This window comes from Pelodiscus sinensis, chromosome 18 (assembly GCF_052426305.1).
Source record: "Pelodiscus sinensis isolate ZL-2025 chromosome 18, ASM5242630v1, whole genome shotgun sequence".
In the NCBI taxonomy this organism is placed as follows: Eukaryota; Metazoa; Chordata; order Testudines; family Trionychidae; genus Pelodiscus; species Pelodiscus sinensis.
In genome coordinates, this window is record NC_143069.1 from 27,892,443 (window position 1) to 27,910,498 (window position 18,056).

The 18,056-nt window shown below is 54.6% G+C and overlaps 1 protein-coding gene across 2 annotated transcripts; it reads left to right on the forward strand.

Annotated features, from left to right (window-relative positions):
- The first annotated feature begins 4,394 nt into the window (after positions 1-4,394).
- Positions 4,395-15,699, forward strand: LOC149523339 (uncharacterized). 2 transcript variants are annotated; one of them, XM_089770032.1, is made up of 5 exons: positions 4,395-4,514; positions 4,705-5,601; positions 6,820-7,015; positions 10,261-11,163; positions 14,770-15,699. In XM_089770032.1, the coding sequence occupies exons 2-4, from the start codon at positions 4,864-4,866 to the stop codon at positions 11,127-11,129; spliced, it is 1,803 nt and encodes a 600-aa protein (XP_089626158.1). In that variant the 5' UTR covers positions 4,395-4,514; positions 4,705-4,863; the 3' UTR covers positions 11,130-11,163; positions 14,770-15,699. The 2 variants fall into 2 exon arrangements, with proteins under 2 accessions (XP_089626158.1, XP_089626157.1); XM_089770031.1 differs by lacking the exon at positions 14,770-15,699 and having other exon boundaries at positions 10,261-13,276.
- The last annotated feature ends 2,357 nt before the right edge of the window (positions 15,700-18,056 follow it).

Below are 18,056 nucleotides of genomic sequence, written 5' to 3' on the forward strand. Positions count from 1 at the left end.
CTGGGATGGAGGAGAGAGAAAAGGCCCCTGCCCACCAGGAGTTTGGGCACAGAGAAAAGGCCCCTGATGCCCAGAGGTTCTGGGGAAACAATGGAACATTAATCTCCCCACGTGCTGAGAAGCAGAGCAGCACAGCAAAACGGGAAAACTTTGGGACCCCAGGAACAAGAGGCATTGTCTGCCTTAGTGTCATTATGGGCCTTGGCACTTGTAGTGCCCAAACTTGAGACAGGGCGAGGTAGACCTTGGTCTTGTCTGGCATCAGGTGTGGGACAGAAAAAAACCTTGGCGCTTTGCTGGACATGGGGGAGGGTTTAGGTGGGATGGGAGGGAAACCCTGTAACAGCAACATCGGAAAGAGAAAAACGATGTGCAGGTTGCTCTGCTAGAGCTAGAAATGAGACATTGGGCCAGTGAGAGCTTCCAGGGGCAGGAGGGATCCACTCGAGAAGCCCCCATGCAAACAGCAGTGGCAGGGTCGACCTGAACACACTCACAGAAAAGAGGCAGGTCAGATACTTTGAGACTCTGATTTACGCTGTGGGAGACTTGGGTAGGAAGGGGTCAGATCAGCCCCCAAAGATGTAGGGCCTACCATTGGGGCCTGGACTGGAACCCACTGGAGATAGCCGGCTGGTGCTCCCCCACCCACTTCAGGAACAGTCAGTCTTCCTAGGGGATAACCCAGCTTGAGAAGACCATGGTTGTTCAAGAGCTTGGACCTCAAAGTCCTTGTGCTAAAGTGAAGGGTTGGAAAACCCTTGAAAGGGCATTGACGGACAGGAATGGTTTGCAAATGGGAGGTGGCATGCTACACCCTGCCTGCTCAGTCCGTGGCACTGTGGGTGGAAGTTTATCTTGTCCAATGCAAAGACACTTTAGGATGAGACTGAAAGATCAGGGGTGGTGGCTGGGGAACCTGAGGCTCGGGGGCCAGATGCAGCCCCCAGTTTGCTTGGATCCAGCCCCCGAGGCTCAGGGGCCCCCCTGGCACTGGGGAGCCCACAGTGGTGCTTCAGCCCCCTGCTGTCCCACCGTGGGGCTGGGACATACAAAATCTACAAGCCTGGTCCCCCTAAGATAGTGTGCAAGGGACATATGGGCAGAGTCTTTCTCCTCGGTCAATGAGGATTTTTTGTGTTTTCGGGGGGGGGGATGATGAGTGGTTTTGGTTTTTGCTTCTCACTTGTGTGCAGCCCTTGCAGTGACTCTGGACCCAAAAAAAGTTCCCCACCCCTGGAAGATCATCTTGTTTTTTCCTTCCCAAATACAGAAATGTTTATTGGACGCTTCTGCCTTTCCTGCTTTATTAGTGACACTTCTACCATTTCCATCTGGGGATGGACCAATACCACGGTCAGGACTATTTTTGTCCCTAGTATACATTTTAAAACCTTCTTCTTATTGTCTTTAACTCTGCTGGCCATACATTTCTCCCTCCCCCCTTTTTTAAACAATGTCTAGCTTCTGATTTATATTCATTATTAACTTCCTTCTTCACTTTGATTATACAATGTTATTTATAGCTGCCTTCACTTCCCCTCTAACCCATGCCAGTTTTTTAAATAATATGGCCTTCTTCCTTGACTGTGGCTTTTTCAGGCATCCAGTAAAGTTGCAATCAAGTTGCAGTGGGGGAGGCCAAGGTTGGATATTAGGAAAAACTTTCCCTAGGCAGGTGGTGAAGTACTGGAATGGGTTCCTCAGGGAGGTGGTGGAATCTCCATTCCTAGAGGTTTTAAAGTCCCATTTCAGCTTTGAGAAACTGGCTCTTTTAAAGCATCACATATCTATTTGATCTGGCCTGGACTGTAGTCTATAGACCCATTACAACTGTGATCATACTAGGACACTTGTATCTAAGCTACCATTAACTAATAATTCTGTGAGCAGTTCCTTTTTATCTGTCAAGATGGGGTCTAATATATAATTTCCCTAAGTTGGAAGCAATCATTTTTGAGTTAGGAAATTGTCAGCTATGGCGTTCAGAAATTCCAGGAATGTTTTAGTCCTGGCCGCATCAGACTCCCAGCTGTATGTTTCTCAAATTAAAGCCCCCACCGCGTGAGCACAGATTTTTCTCTCTACACAGGGTAAAGTGGTGTCAGCTGGTGGCTCTGAGTCCCAGCCTGGGCTATTCAGGCAGCCCCATCCAGTTCTATTTGTAGCCTTTTCCTCAGGGCTCTGTTTATCCTTCAATGTACAAACAAAAATGAAACGTGGACAAATAACACACACAATGGTTTGTTCTGGGCTGAGGCTCAGCAGCCACCTGGTCTCCAGTAGCCAAGGGGACAGGACCTCCAGTTCAGGGGGACCCATAGGGACTCACTGCTCTCAGACCCCTCAGATACTGCCCCAGGGGACCACACGTTCCCAGCCCTCTCCTGGGACTTGCCCATTTCTAGCCTCCAGCTAGAAATCAGACCCAACCCTGAGGTGCTATGCAGCTAAGATGATTCCCAGCAGCACCTGTCCTGCTCAGCATCCCTCCAAAACACACCCAGCTGCTCCCTTTCCTCCTGTACCTTAGCCAGCATTCCCTGTAAGCAGAGTGCTTGGCTGGCCACTCAGAAGAGAGTCAGAGAACCCATAGCCAGCAGCATGTTTTTACTGGTGGTGCACATCTACACATTTTGGTGCACATAACAAAATGTATTCCACATATGAAAAATTAGAGGGAACATTGACCCTAGTGTGACTAGAGGGGCTATAGCACCTGGCGTCGCTGGAATAGCCCTTTTTGGGGCTGCATCTTGACCTGGTGGAGGCTAATCCAGAATCACCTGGGAGGCACTGAGCTGGGGGGGGTACCCCAGCAGGATCTTTTGCTGCCCGCTCAGATTTCTTCCCTGGTCCTGGTTCCACCAGCTCTTGTGTCTCTATTTTCTCATCACCTGCTGCAGCAAAGCCTGGACTTGGAGGTGGAGGGATTGGTGGTGTCAGGGACATTAGCCCAGACGGCTCAGTTCGTAATCTGACCACAGAGACAGGCAACACCAGCAAAGTCCAATCACAAGCTCTTTATTGACGAGTGCACACAACAATAGAGAACAGCCCGTCTCCAAAGAGAACCAGCCGCGATTTTAGTAACAGGTAGGCTTATAAAGACAGTTCCGTCGCATCATAAGCTCTTCACCCAAGCAACTCACCCCCCCTTTCTAAAACTTTTAGTATCTATGCATATCTTGGCCAACCATACATTGTGGCCAGAAGCACTTCATAATGCATCAGCTACTTTCCTATCAATCACGAAAGGCAGGTACCAGGAACGAGGAGACAAGGGATTTGAGCACAAACAAAGGGCAAAAATAGGGAGGTAAGATCAGCGAAGGGGAACAGAAACAGGGAGTTACTGACCAGTTCCCAAAGCAAGCTGTTCTACTTTCAGTAGGTACAAATATGTAATTTATCACTTATCTTACTTCTATAACCTAAGCCAGCATGGAGGGTGCGCCTCTGTTTGAACCACATTCCTGGTTCTGGCCAAGAATACTCAGAGGCCTATGAAATTAGCCTTTGTTAACTTTTCTCTGCATAATGTTGACCAGGCCTTGTTTTTCTGGGCCCAACAGTGGCCTGTCCTGCAGCCGCTCCCTGTTTTGGAGGGCGGGGGGGGGGGGGCGTAGGACCAACTAAAACCCCACCGTGTACTCTGCTTGCTAGGGCACCATCCCATGAGCATCCGAGATCCTTTGCTTCTGAATAATCCGTGAGTGAGTGGAATACACACTCTCCTTTGGGCATGGAGCACCCCATCCCTTTGCCCGCTCCAGCCTTCCTCTCTGGGCTGTACCCACACCCGGCAGCCCCAAGAAGACCAACTAGACCGAGCCATTAGAACGGCCAGACCAAAGGTCCATCTAGCCCAGTGTCCTGTTCGCTGACAGTGGCCAGTGCCAGGTGCTCCCCAGGGAGCGAACAGAACAGGGAATCACCGTGTGATTCTTGACGGACCTGCCCTCCATGGAGTCACCTGGTTCTTTTGGGAACCCTGGCAAAGCCCTCGCCCCTGCTTGCTAGCCAGCCCCTGGCATCAGGCGATGAAGGCCGGGGAGCAGCCTCGCACTCCCGGTCTCACTCTGCCCGGCCTCAGACTAAGCCCCCCCCGGGACAGATCCCGGGGCTGGGGACCGGATTAAGCAGCCCCGATGCTTCCAGGAGGGGCGGGGGCGACCCGCTGCCCAGCCAGCCCGGCTGCAGGGAGCACGCGCTCCCCGCAGCTGGGGGAATCCCCGCCCGGATTCCCCGGGGCCGCGTCGGCTCCGCCCTCCCCGCTCGCGGGCAGCCCGGCCGTGGGGCCGGCTGGGAAGCAGGGCGGGAGCGCAGGGACGGGTTAAGCCGGCCCCTGCGGCTGAGTGACAGGGACGGCGGCCAGTCCTGGCCGTGCGGAGGGGGGGTTAACCCTGCGCTGGCCGGGGGAGGGCCCGCCTCCCGCTCCCTGCTGGGAAAGGAGCCGCCGCGGCTCTTTGTGTCGGCAGCGCGGCCGCCCAGCGCCTCTGCGCACGGCGCGGGTCAGTGGGGAGCAGGGGGTCAGTGGGTAGGTGGGGGTCAGTGGTGGGGAGCGGAGGGGGGGCTGTTTCTGTGCTGGGGGGAGCAGGGGGGTGGAGAGACAGGCCAGTCTGTGTTTGGGGAAATCGAGGCAGGGGCGCGCTGGGGGGTCTCGCTGCACCCAGGAACATCCCTGTGAATCTTTTGTTGCAGGATCCCCCCCGAGGCGGCTCTGAGGACTGGAGCCCAGATCCCCCTTTTTGGGAAAAGGCCGGACCCCCCCCCTTCCCCCCGAACGGGGAGCGGCCGCAGAGCCGGCCCATACCCCCGGCACCTCCAGGTCCAGGCTCTGCTGCAGCAGGTGACGAGAAAATGGAGACGCAAGAGCCGGTGGGACTGGGACCGGGGAAGGAATCCGGGCGGGCGGCGAAAGATCCCGCCGGGGCACCCCCCAGCTCCGTGACGCCCAGATGGTCCCGGATTAGACTGCACCAGGTCAAGCCGGAGCCCCAGGAAGGGCTGTCGCAGCGACAGCAGGTGCTGCAGGCCCGACAGGCCTCTCCTGAGATTGTGTCGGCTCCAGACCCGGCCTTGGGCAGCTCGCCACTGCCCGAGCTCATGCCGGAGGATGACCTGGAGGCCTATCTGGCCTCCTTCGAGCGAGTGGCGGAAGCCTGCCGCTGGCCCAGGAGAGAGTGGGTGGCCCGACTCCTGCCGTCCCTCGGCGGAAAAGCCCAGCAGGCCGTTAGCAGCCTGGATGCCCGAGACGCCCGCGATTACGGGAAGGTGAAGGCCGCCATCCTGCGAGGCTGCAGCATCAGCACGGAGATGCAGCGCCTCCACTTCCGGCAGTTCCGCTACCAGGAGGCCAAGGGGCCCCGGGAGGTCTGCAGCCGCCTGCGGGAGCTGTCCCATCGGTGGCTGAAGCCGGAGATCCGCACCAAGGAGCAGATCATGGAGCTGCTGATCCTGGAGCAGTTCCTGACCATCCTGCCGGAGGAAATCCAGAGCTGGGTGTGGGTGCGGCACCCGGAGACCTGCGCCCAGGCCATATCCCTGGCAGAGGATTTCCAGCTGGGGCAGCGAGAGGCTGGGATATGGGAGCAGCAGGTGAGAGCAGGCGCAGGGGAACGACAGACCCTCCTGGGCACTCGGCCTGAGAGAGATGCCTCAGTCACACGCTGCAAGCCAAACCGGGCGCTGGTTTGAAATGTGCTACGGGCTGTACCTCTCTGGTCCGGCAACATCCGTGGTCCGGCAGGCTGCAGATGTTCCTGGACCACAAAGCCCAGGTGTAGGGGGTCTGGTTGCAGGGCAGGAGCACGGCAGGGGAAGCTGGCAACTCCGCCAGGAGCCCCATGTCGGGGACGGGGGCAACGCAGCAGGGAGTTCTGGCCCCAGTGGCTGGGCAGTACCAGGGGGCCAGCAGCAGCTGTGGAGCCCCAGTGGCAGCCAGAGAGCTCAGGCTATACAGCTCCAGCTCCGGCAGCAGCGGGGCCAGTAGCAGTTACAGAGCTCTGGCCCAGGGGGCCATGGCCAGCCAGGCAGCAACGGGGCCGGACCAGAGTCCTAGCCAGGGAAGAGCATTCAGCACAGGCCATGAGGGGAGGGCAGGAGAAGGGAGGGGGACCCCCGGTCCCGCAAATCCCCTCGTTCAGAACCAGTGAGGTCTCAAGGGTGCCGGACCAGGAAGGTCCAACCTGTCTTACAGAAGTGTTGCCAGCTCGGGGTATGATGCTGCTGCTGAAATACCAAGTCACAATCAGCACACAGTCATGCTCCACTCAGACCCTTGCGGAGATGTGGGGGGTGCCATAGGTCACCACCTGCACGGAGCCCAAAACTTCTGCCCTTATTGTACCCCCGGAGCAAGGCGGGTGGTACCTCCCTCTGGTAGGATGTGTGTGCAGGGCCCCACGCTGAGGGAGATCCTCCAGGGCTGAGAATTCCTGCATACCGTGGTGTCCCTCAGGCCCGCCGTGGGTCTGTCACCCAGCGGATCCCAGCCGTCTGGAAGCCCCCCCAGCTCGCAGGCTGAGGAATTCCAGCGTCTGTCGCATCCCCAGCCTCAGGAATGCGCCGTGCTCAGTATGATCCTGACTGGCAGGGCTCTTCCTGCCCAGCCTCTTCGGCACCACACTCTGGGGGCGAGCCTGCCCACGTGCTTCAGCAGGGCAGATCCTCCAGGTCCTACTGACCCTGGTACAGGCTGGGGGAGCCTTCACCCTGAGGGTGGAAATCCTTTGTGAAGGGGGCGTTTTAGAAATGACTCTTCCCCCGCGGTTCTCAGGCCCTGGCTCCGTGGTGACGTGTGTGGTTCCTTCCCAGGTCACGGTGCGTGTGAAGGTGGAAGAAGTGACCCCAGAGGACACGGAGACCCCTCAGGCATTATGGGACACTCAGAGCCCCCAGCTGGAGCCACAGCAGCCCAATACCACGTGGGGATCCCAGGAAGAGGTGGGACGGGGCAAGTACAAGTTGCCCCGTGCTCCTGAAGAGGAGACCGAAGCGCTACCGGAACCTGGTAATAAGCCACATGGGGGTGTGATGGGGCCAGCATGCAAAGGAGAAGGGGGTGGGGGGTTGTGTGGCTCAGAGGATTCACAGTGAGGTATGGAGCCATCATATAGGTTAACATGCAGCAGGACCGGTGCCTGCGGAATAGGCCGCATAATGGAACTTGGCCTCCATTCCTGGGGCTGCCCCTCTGTGGGTAGCAAGGAGGTGGCTGTGGCACAGAGAGGGCTCAGGCATGTTTCTCCCTGCCTGGCCTGCCCCAGGAGCTCTATGCAGACTGTTGGGATGGGGCTGTTTGCCTAGCCAGAGGAGTTCTGTCCAGCAGGTGGGTGCTTCCTGTAGAGATGTAATAGTATAGTCGATTAACTGTTAATGCTGTAGTAGACTGCACGCATTTCCCCATCCCCCCTTGCCAGTACATTTTTAGCAGGCTGGCCAGCAGTGCAGCTCAGTCCTGGCTTGTACCAGGTCCGGGACCTACCCCTGCTGCAGCTCTGCTTTTAAAGTGTATTAGAAGCCAGGCAGATGGGCAGCCCTGGTTCAGTTCCGGCTTGTGCCAGGCCCGATAGCTCAGACCTGCCTCCCCGCCCTGCCTCCCCCAGTATCAGAGACTGGTAGCCGGTCTGTGAGGGCAGCTGGTTTTTTTTAAACTGGTTCCCTCTGTGGACCAGCTCCCACCTGGCACCTTGTGCTGCTGCCTCTGATACAGAGACGGCAGCGTGGAGTGGCAGGGGGCTCCTCTGGAGTGGGGCTGAAGTGCTGGCTAGGAACGGAGAAGAATTCATGAGGTTACTCGACTATTCAATTAACTGACATTTAACATCCCTACTTCCCTGACTAGGCTTTAACAGTCCCAGGTGCCTCTCTGATCGCCCCGTCAGGCCAGGGGGCAGATTTCCCTCCTCCAGTGGTGGCAGCTTCTCTGCTCACCTCCCCAGCGGCTTCCCCCACTCTCCCCCCATCAAGGCAGCCTTTGAGAAGCCTTTCTTCCCCTTTCTTCAGCCAGTCCTTCGAGGAAGTTGCTGGGGTTTAGTTCTCTCTGGCATCGCTTCCCGTGAACACTGGGCCTCTCGTCTCCTGACCCTTAGCAGGCACTTGCTGCTGCTAGTAGGGATGTGAATGTTTAATGGGTGATGTTTTCAGGGTTAAGGTTAACCCCTGTCCCAGCTCAAGCAGCCTCTGTCTGCAGCAGGCCCAGGCGCCCCAGAGGCAGGGGCTGCTCTGGCAGGGTTGGAGTGGCCTCCTCACCCGCTTCCCCTTTTAATTGCTAAGTGGCTGAACAGTATGGTTAACCCGTAAACGAATGAAAGGGATTTTACATCCCTACTCTAGCTAGCAGGTGATCAAGCATCCGTGGCCGCCCTGTTTGCATGGAGAGCAGTTGCTCCTCTGGGGCAGTTTTCTGGATTCCTCCCAGGCTTTCGGCAGCTGATGAAGAAGCTTCTCCTCCCCAGCCTAGCCGAGGTGCTAAGTCCCACCCAAGGGATCCCTGATAGTTACGGAGGTCCCGCTCCCAGTTATCCCAAGCCCTTCCCAGGCGGGTCTGCCTGCGCTCTGGGTCTGTCCTGCTCGCGCTCATGCCCCCAGCATAAGGTCCTGCGATGTGGTCACTGTTACAAGGGTGGGTCTGCTGAGCTGTCTGAACGTGCCTTGGGCGCTGCCATACCCAGCAAGGCTGGGAACAGCCGGGCGGCTACCAGAGAAGTTGCCCCCACTGGCTCCTGCTGGGTCAGGCTTTTCCATCCCCAAGGGGCTTGGTGAACAAACTGCCAACCTCCTTGCTGGCCTCAGCACATGCAGCCGTCGTCCTGGTGAGATGACTCCCCAGCCTCTCCCTTGTGCCACTCGCCTGGCTGCATTCGTATCTCTGCAGTCACTCCAGTCTATTTGTGTCTCTTGCTGGCTCTCTCCAGGAGATGTCAGCAGGGACCCAAACTCCTCACGTAGCTTCCCTCGGACACGGTTTACTGGGGTGGATGACGGCCTTGCTGTCATCCTCAGAAGCAATCGGTCCATAGTCGGGCAGTGCTAGGTTCTAGAGCAGATCTGGCCCCCAAGGCTCAGGGCTCTCCTCCCAGCCTGCTCCTTTGCCTTTCCTCCCATCCAGATCCCATATTCCAAGCCTGCTTCCCGGCAGCCTCTGCGCGCACGCACGTACACACACACAGAGACAGAACCCCAGGCCGCCATAGGCTCTGGTGGCCACATGAAGCCGTGAGGGGTTTTGTTTGGTTTTTAGCGGGTTTTTTTGCTTCTCACTGTTTTTTTGTGGGTCAGTGGACCCTGACCCCCAAAAAGGTTCCCCGTCTCTGTTCTAGTGCCTTACCAGGCTACTCCTCGTGGCCAGTGCCGAGCCCTTGCCGTACGCTCTGTGTCCCTGGGAGTTGGGCATGCGTGGGCAGCGGGATGCCGGAACGGCAGCTCGCCCCTCTCTGGGCTGGGCGCTGCCTTGGAAATGCTGCTGAGACGGGGGTGTAAGCGACACAGTCGTTCTGCCTGGAGCACGTGACCCAGGAGAGCGCAGGGCACGACTGGGCTGACAGGCTGGGGTGTCCTGGGCTGAACGCTCCGTCTCTAGGCTGCGGTACGTGTGGGTTGTGGAGCCTCCCTGATGTCTCTCCACAGAATCAGGTGCCTGCAGCGTAGCAGGGGGAGAACTGTCTCCCTGGCGTAGTTCGGCAGGAGAACGGCCATACTGGGTCCATACAGCCCAATGTCCTGTCTGCCGGCAGTGGCCAATACCAGATGCCCTAGAGGGAGGGAACATGACAGTTAATCCTCATGCGATCCCTCCCGTCACCCACCTCCAGAGAAACAGAAGCTAGGGACACCATTCCTACCCACCCTGGCTAATAGCCATTGGTGGACCTAACCTCTATGCCTATTAATTTGATTTGGTGACCCAGAAGGGCTCGTGTGTGGTTAGTTTCTTTATGTGGATTTCTGTAGGAAGCGGAGGGAGCTGGATTTTCCTGCTGACGCCTAACAGCAGGAAATGTAGCTCTGTAGAGAGGAGTGGAGTAGCAAAGAGTTTGACCAGTGCTGTCTGTGTGGAGTGAGCAGCAGAAAGGGGAACAGATGGGAGAGAAAGAAGTGGGAGTCCTAACTGCCTGTGGATCATCTGCTGGTGGAGTTAATCTCCACAGGGGAAGGGGGGAGTTGAAGCTACCTTCTCACACCTGCTGCCAGGATACAAGCGAGTTCTCCTGGCAACAGTGGATTCTCAAATCCATTCTCTTTGTCATCCAACAGGTGCCAGGATCCTGAGCAGAGCCGAGGAGCAGCCCAGTTTGGGTCAGCAAGAGAACCTGGATCTGTCCCAAATGTCGCCAGGCGGATCAGGAGAGAGCGTCACCCACAGACTGGAACGGGAAGACACCTGCAAGAGACAGAAGAGAAACCCTGCTGGGAACGAGCGCGTTCCACCAAGGGTCTTTCCACAGCTCCTGGCTCAAGGGACATCTGGGGCTGCAAGAGACCTTAAAAGCCAGGAAAGCAGCGTTCCCAGGATGGAGAAACCCCACCGATGTCGAGACTGTGGGGAGAGATTCTGGGAGAAGCAGGAACTCACGGCCCATGGAAAAGTCCATGAGAAGGACAGACCCTATCCCTGTCCGGAGTGTGGGAAGAGCTTCAATAGACTGACCCATCTCAGAACCCACCAGAGAACCCACACGGGGGTGAAACCGTACTCCTGCGGGGAGTGTGGGAAAAGCTTCGGCCACCTCTCCACACTGACCACGCACCAGAGACTGCACACGGGGGAGAGGCCCTACTCCTGCGCGGAGTGCGGGAAAACCTTCACCAACCCCTCGGACCTCAACAAGCACCAGCGCTCCCACACCGGCGAGCGGCCCTACCCCTGCGCCGAGTGCGGGAAGCGCTTCAGCCAGCAGTCGAATCTGACGATGCACCAAAGAAGCCACACCGAGGACAGGCCGTATCCCTGCACCGAGTGCGGGAAGAGCTTCAAGTACCTCGCCGATCTCACCGTGCACGAGCGCTCCCACACCGGGGAACGGCCCTTCCCCTGCCCCCAGTGTGGGAAGAGCTTCAGTAACAAATCCTCTCTGGCCCGGCACCAGAGAATCCACGCCAGAGCCGCAGCCAGAAACAAGTGAGACCTGCCGGCCCAGAGCGGCGCTCCAGCTGGGGGTGTGTAATAACGCGAGGGAGAGAAACGGAATCGGCTAGCGACGGACCTGAAAGAAATCCGCCACCTTCTCCCAGCGCCAGGCCCGTCCCTCCCTTGCAGACCTTGTGGGGGTGGATTAATTCCCATGACAACACTGGGGAGCTTCACTTCCTGCTCTGAGGGGAGTCAGCCCTGGAAACCCCCCAGCAGGGACTGGCCCTTCAGCTCTTCTGCTCAGTTGGGAAGCCCGTCTCTCCTCTGGTTCCACCTGAACATGGGTTCAGTTCCTCTGGTTTCCTTGCAGCCTCTCTAAGGGCTGGGCTGGGGCCTGCTGCAGGCGCTCTGTGGTCTGCTGTTTGGGGTTAGGAAGGTTTCCTGGGAGGGTGTTTTGCAATAACCTAGAGACTTGCCCGGACTGCGAGCAGGTCCTGCAAGATGGGGAGGGGATTTCTCCCCCGGGGTTGGGAGGCCCGTGACCTCTCAGCACCAGGAGGAAAAAGAGCCAAAGAATTCCTCAAGGGCTGCTGCTTACGTCAGACGCAGCAGGAGGCATCTGGGGCCTGCAGCTCCAGGCCCCTGCGCCTCTGTGCTCCGTACAGTAATTCCTCATTTAACACGTGCCCGCTTAACACGTTTTCACGATAGCACGATTTTTTTCGGGAACGTTTTTTGAATTACACAACCGTCCCCGGAATAACGCGATTTCCCAGCCGGCCTGTTGCTGGTGGCTGTGCGGGGCTTCCCTCGCCTCCCTGCAAAGCGGCAGAGGGTTCGCCGCTCACCGTGCCGTTCCCTGGTGACCCCCCCCCTTCGCCGGATGCAGTGCGGTCCCGGCAGACCCATCACAAGGGCATACTCCCAACCCAATCCCCCTCTCCTCTCCTCCCCTTCCCCAGAACCAAACACCTCCCCTCCCTGCTGTAAGCCAGTCCCCTTTCTCCCCCAACCTTATGTTCCGGTCCCAACAGACACCACCGCTTGAAACCCAACCCCTCCCCCTTTTCCATTATTTTCAATGGGAAAACTGACCCCGCATAACACGTTTTCACTTAACACGATCGTTTTCTGAAACATCTCGATAGAGTTAAATGAGGAATTACTGTACTCCCCCAACTCGGTCACCCTGTCCCTGTGTCCAAGTCTGCCGCTTTGGTGGCCCACGTCCTGCTCTGTTGAGAGGCGCTGCCGGCTGGTTCCTGTCCCAAACTCGGCACTTGTTATGTAATTAATTGAGTGCGTTTATTTGTTGCTTCATTAGCTTGCTGCTCATGCACTGCTTGCTGCCACGTTAACTCTTTCTTTACCGCTCTGCACGCCGCTCTCTTGTCCATGCCGTGTGACCATCAGTGTGCCTGTCGCTACAGCTCTTTCTTCCAAGATTTTGAGCATGTAGCCCCGATCCTGCAACGAGCTGCCCCAGAGCGCGATCAGGGCTTTTTATTTTGATTGATAGACCTACCTCGTCTGCTGCTTTTCAGAATTTCTGGCGTTTTTTTAGTTGAATCATGTGACCAGTCGTAATTAAGTGACTAGTGTTCATTATTGGTTCTTGTGCTACATGCTTAATTCTTATTGTTCACGTGCCCGTCTGACTGCGTTGTGCTGTCCCATAAGGAGCTATCCCTTGTCTTGAGCCCTTTTGTCATTTGTTTTGTTTCGTGGTAGCTGCAGTCCTCACTTCCCAACCAATGGAACGAAGGTTTTATCAGCCTCCCTGGGCGTTTTCTGTTGTTTGAATGGTGAGGGAGAGGCAGAAATTGGGACAACTGGGGACCGGAGAACTCGGACGCTTACAGGGGAAGCGGAGAACACCAGGCAACCAAAGGCACCGTGATGTGACCTGATCTGGATCCAGTGTGCTGCACTGGGTCACCCGGTCCCACACAGGATGTAGCAGAGCTAGACGGGGTTCTGAGAAGGGCGAAGAGGATAATCAAGGGCAGGAAGAGCCCTCCTCTGAAGAAAGATGGAAAAGACTGGGGTTGTTTCCCTTTGCAAGGAGATTAATAAGAGCATATAAAATGACACCTGGAATAAAGAAGGCAGATGAGGAAATTCTCTCTTCTTGTCTTATAACACACAAACCTGGGGACACGTGGGCTACATCTACACTGGCACCTTTTTCCGGAAATGCTTAAAACGGAACAGTTTTCCGTTATAAGTATTTCCGGAAAAAGAGCGTCTACATTGGCAGGATGCTTTTCCGGAAAAGCCCTTTTGCTTTTGCTTTTGCTTTTCCGGAAAAGGCCAATGTAGACGCGCTTTTCCGGAAAAAAGCCCCGATCATCATTTTCGCGATCGGGGCTTTTTTGCGGAAAAGAGTACTGGGCTGTCTACACTGGCCCTTTTCCAGAAAAAGGACTTTTGCCCGAGCGGGAGCAGCATCGTTTTTCCAGAAAAGCAGTTGATTTCTTACAGTAGATCATCAGTGCTTTTCCGGAAATTCAAGGGGCCAGTGTAGACAGCTCGCAGCTTATTCCGGAAAAGCGACTGCTTTTCCGGAATAAGTGGCCCAGTGTAGACACAGCCTGACTGAATGAAACTAACAGATCTTCAGGCCAATAGGGACCATAATAATCTGTTCTGTACTTTGTAGGCCACAGACCCTCACCCGTACTAGGCCCCTAACCTCTAGCCCAGCACCTGAAATCCTCAAATCTTGACTTAAAGACTTCATGTTACAAAGAAGCCAGAGTTCAAAGCAAGTGACCCAGGCGCATGAAGAAAAAGGTTGCCAGGGTCTCTGCCAATAGTCCTTCCCTACCCCAGGTAGGGAGATCAGTTGAATCCTGAGAACATAGGGGAAACTCACCATCCAGATACCCGGGGGAAAAATTCTCTGTACTAACTCAGCCCTTCCCATCTAGTTTCCCATCTCTCTGGGCCAGATGACATTGTAGGCAACCTCATCATATCCTCTCCCTAAACGCATCAAGCTCAGTCTTGAAACCACTGGGGATTTTTGTCACCTCTGCTCCCCTTAGGAGGCTGATTCAGAATTTCACTCCTCTGATGATTTATAACCATCTGTTTTCAAGCCTAAACTTGGTCATGGCCAGTTTATATCTGATTGTTCTCGGGTTAGGTGAAATAACACCTCTCTTGCTGTTAATACCTCTGGTGCATTTATAGAGAACCATCATATTTCCCCTTGGACATTGTCTGATTAGGCTAAACACGCCAAGCTCATTAAGTTTCCTCTCGTAAGGTGGGTTCTCCATTCCTCTGATTGTCCTAGCCATTGTCTGCAGCTGTTCTGCTTGGAATTTCTCTCTTTTAAACATGGGAGACCAGAAATGCACCCACTATCCCAGCTGAGGTCTCACCCGTGCCTTGTGTAACGGTACTAACACCTTCCTGTCTCTACAGGAAATACCTCGTCTGCAGCCTAGGATTGCATTAGCCTGCTTCACAGCTGCACCACGTTGGTGGCTCGGTAACTGTGAGATCAACCATCACACTTAAGTTTTTCTCTTCCTCTGTCACTTCCAACTGAAAGGTTCCCAACTTCTAGCAGAAAATGCTAGCCTCTCAGAGCGCCCCGAGATACAGCCCCTCTGTCGGTGTGAACACTGCTTTTGCCTGGAGATAACATGATGTTAATCTGTAGCTTCTTCACTCCCCAGCTCTGGAGTGCCCCCTGGAGAACAGCCAGTACCAGCTCTGTGGAACAGCCTGCCCAGCCACCTGTGTGGACCACTCGGCCCCCAGCAGCTACCAAGACCCCTGTGTGGAAAGCTGCCAGTGCAAGGATGGTTTTGTGCTGAGCCAGGGGAAATGCATACCCAAGAGCGGCTGTGGGTGCCTGTCTGAGAGGCGCCCCTATCCTGGGAACACCCTTCCCTAGGGGAGTCACAGAGGAAAGGCCAGTGATGCCAAAGACCAGCCTGGTGCAATGGCCTACCAGTGCCCAATGGTGTATCCCTTGGGCACGGCCTCTGGGGTAGAAACTGTGGCCCCTGTGCTGATGGCATTTTGAGGGTCTGAATCTTCCAGTTCTTCTCTATTGGACAGAAGACAGACCAGTTCCCCATTGCTGATTCCAGACCATCAGAAACTGGGATTTAAAAAATGTGAAGCCACAATTATTTTTATCTACCTTCTAGTCAGAGAGAAGTTGCCAACTCTGAGTCCAAGCATTCCAAAATTCAACCGGAAAGTGCAGCCTGTCAGCTGGCTGCTCAGAGAGGGCTCTGCCCAGAGCCCATCTTCCTCCCTGAAGCCCCCTTTCCTCGTTCCCACCCAGCCCTCTGACCACCGAGCCCCAGCAAGCCTGGCTTTAGTGTGCTTGGAAACAATGAGGGCTGGCACTGGCAGTCGCCTACAGCAGGGCCAGCCTCCCTGCCACATGCTGCAGGGAAATGGGGACTATCTTGAGCGAGGCCAACTTGGCTTCCAACTGGCTGGAAACCATGGGAGATGGTGGCCATTTTGAAGAGAGGCATATTCGCAGATTCCATGCCGAGAACCACCAAAACTCCACCACCAACTCCTGCCTGGCGACTGCCCCCAAGGCTGTGAGAAAACTGCACCTGCCGGATAGAATATGAACGGGGGGTGGGGGGGCGGGGGTGCGCTGGGGACAGCAGAAAGGTGGCTGTTTCACTGGGAGATGCCGAACTACCAAAACCCCTAGACCTATAGGTCCTGCCCTGTATGTCTCTGAAGGCCTTCATGTCGCTTCATGCCTATGAGACACCCGATTCTCCTTGAAGCAAAATGCAGGACAATGTAGCACTTTAAAGACTAACAAGATGGTTTATTAGATGATGAGCTTTCGTGGGCCAGACCCACTTCCTCAGATCAAATAATGGAAGAAAGTAGTCACAACCATATATACCAAAGGATACAATTAAAAAAATGAACAAATATGAAAAGGACAAATCACATTGCAGAACAGGAGGGGGATGCAGGGGGGAGGGGGGGAGGAAGGAAGGTAAGTGTCTGTGAACTGACACAAAGATCACAAAGAGAAAACAGTTTCTTGCCACTTTAACCAGAAAGGACACTCTCTCAATGACTTAACCACCTGCATTCTGCTACAAAGACCTTTTACATCTGCACTTGAAAGGGAATCCTCTGAACTGTCATTCATGTTAAAATTCGACACTTGCCAACAAGGACTTAACAAACATTTGAACTATCTCACCCATTACCAAGACAGTTTCCCCAATTATCACCTCTAATACCATTAACTCACAAACATCCCACTCTCCCTACCTCTAATATCATCAGTTCACAGACACTTACCTTCCTTCCTTTCCCTCCCCCCCCCCCCATCCCCCTCCTGTTCTGCAATGTGATTTGTCCTTTTCATATTTGTTCATTTTTTTTAATTGTATCCTTTGGTATATATGGTTGTGACTACTTTCTTCCACTATTTGATCTGAGGAAGTGGGTCTGGCCCACGAAAGCTCATCATCTAATAAACCATCTTGTTAGTCTTTAAAGTGCTACATTGTCCTGCATTTTGCTTCAACTACCCCAGACTAACACGGCTACATTTCTATCACTGATTCTCCTTGTGAGGTCCCTAGTGAGATACAACACCCAGCAAGAGTTTCTTCTACATTAGCACCCAGCAGCTGTTTCCCTCTTGAAACAGCTGAGACACGCCCCCCTCAGTATGCCCCAATCTCCTTCCAAGGCCCCCACAATCACTGTGCAATCAAGTGTACAATACTCTAGGGCTGCGTCTAGACTGGCAAGGTTTTCCACAAAAGCGGCTGCTTTTGCAGAACAACTTGCCAGCTGTCTACACTGGCCGTTTTGAATTTCCACAAGAACACTGACGATCTCATGTAAGATTGTCAGTGTTCTTGCGGAAATACTATGCTGCTCCCGTTCAAGCAAAAGGCCTCTTGCGCAAACTCTTTTGCGCAAGAGGGCCAGTGTAGACAACGCGGTATTGTTTTGTGCAAAAAAGCCCCGATCGCGAAAATGGCGATCGAGGCTTTCTTGCGCAAAACCGCATCTAGATTGGCATGGACGCTTTTCCGCAAAAAGTGCTTTTGCAGAAAAGCATCCGTGCCAATCTAGATGCTCTTTTCCGCAAATGCTTTTAATGGAAAAACTTTTCTATTAAAAGCATTTGCAGAAAATCATGCCAGTCTAGACGTAGCCTAGGGCTGTCTCTACATTGGCAAGATTTTGCACAAAAGCAGATGCTTTTGCGCAAAATCTTGCCACCTGTCTACACTGGCCATGAGTATTTGCGCAAGAACACTAACGTTCTACTGTATGAATTCAGTGCTTCTTGCGCAAATACTCTGACGCTCCCGCTCAGGGATAAGCCGTCTTGCGCAAGTATTCTTGTGGAAGAGGCCAGTGTAGACAGGTAACATCAATTTCTTGCGCAAGAAAACCCGATGGCTAAAATGGCCATCGGAACTTTCTTGCGCAAGAGAGCGTCTACACTGGCACAGATGCTTTTGCGCAAAAGCAAATCTTTTGCGCAAAGGCACATGCCAGTATAGACACTCTCTTGCGCAAATACTTTAACACAAAAACTTTTGCGTTAAAAGTATTTGCGCAAAATCATGCCAGTGTAGACACAGCCTAGCAATATAGGGCTCTGTGCCTCAGTTTACTTCCCTAAGTCAACCTGCCCCTCCATATTCTCAGCTGCAGGGAGTTTCCTCCCCATCATCCCCTCTGCCCCACATGCTGGAGAGGCTACCCTAGATCCCTACAGCTGCTGATTATCAGCTTATTGGAGCAGCTCCTTTCTAAAGGACAAAGGATACTATGACCCCAGGAGACAGGGGCATAGAGCCAGGCTGTAAGCACTGAGGTGGGGAGCTCTGATGTGCCACAGTGCTCCAACGGGTGCCATATCCTCTGAGGTCCCTTCCTCCACCATCAACTACAGTGGGATCAAACAGGCCAGACCCAGGGCTTGGGAATGACGAGA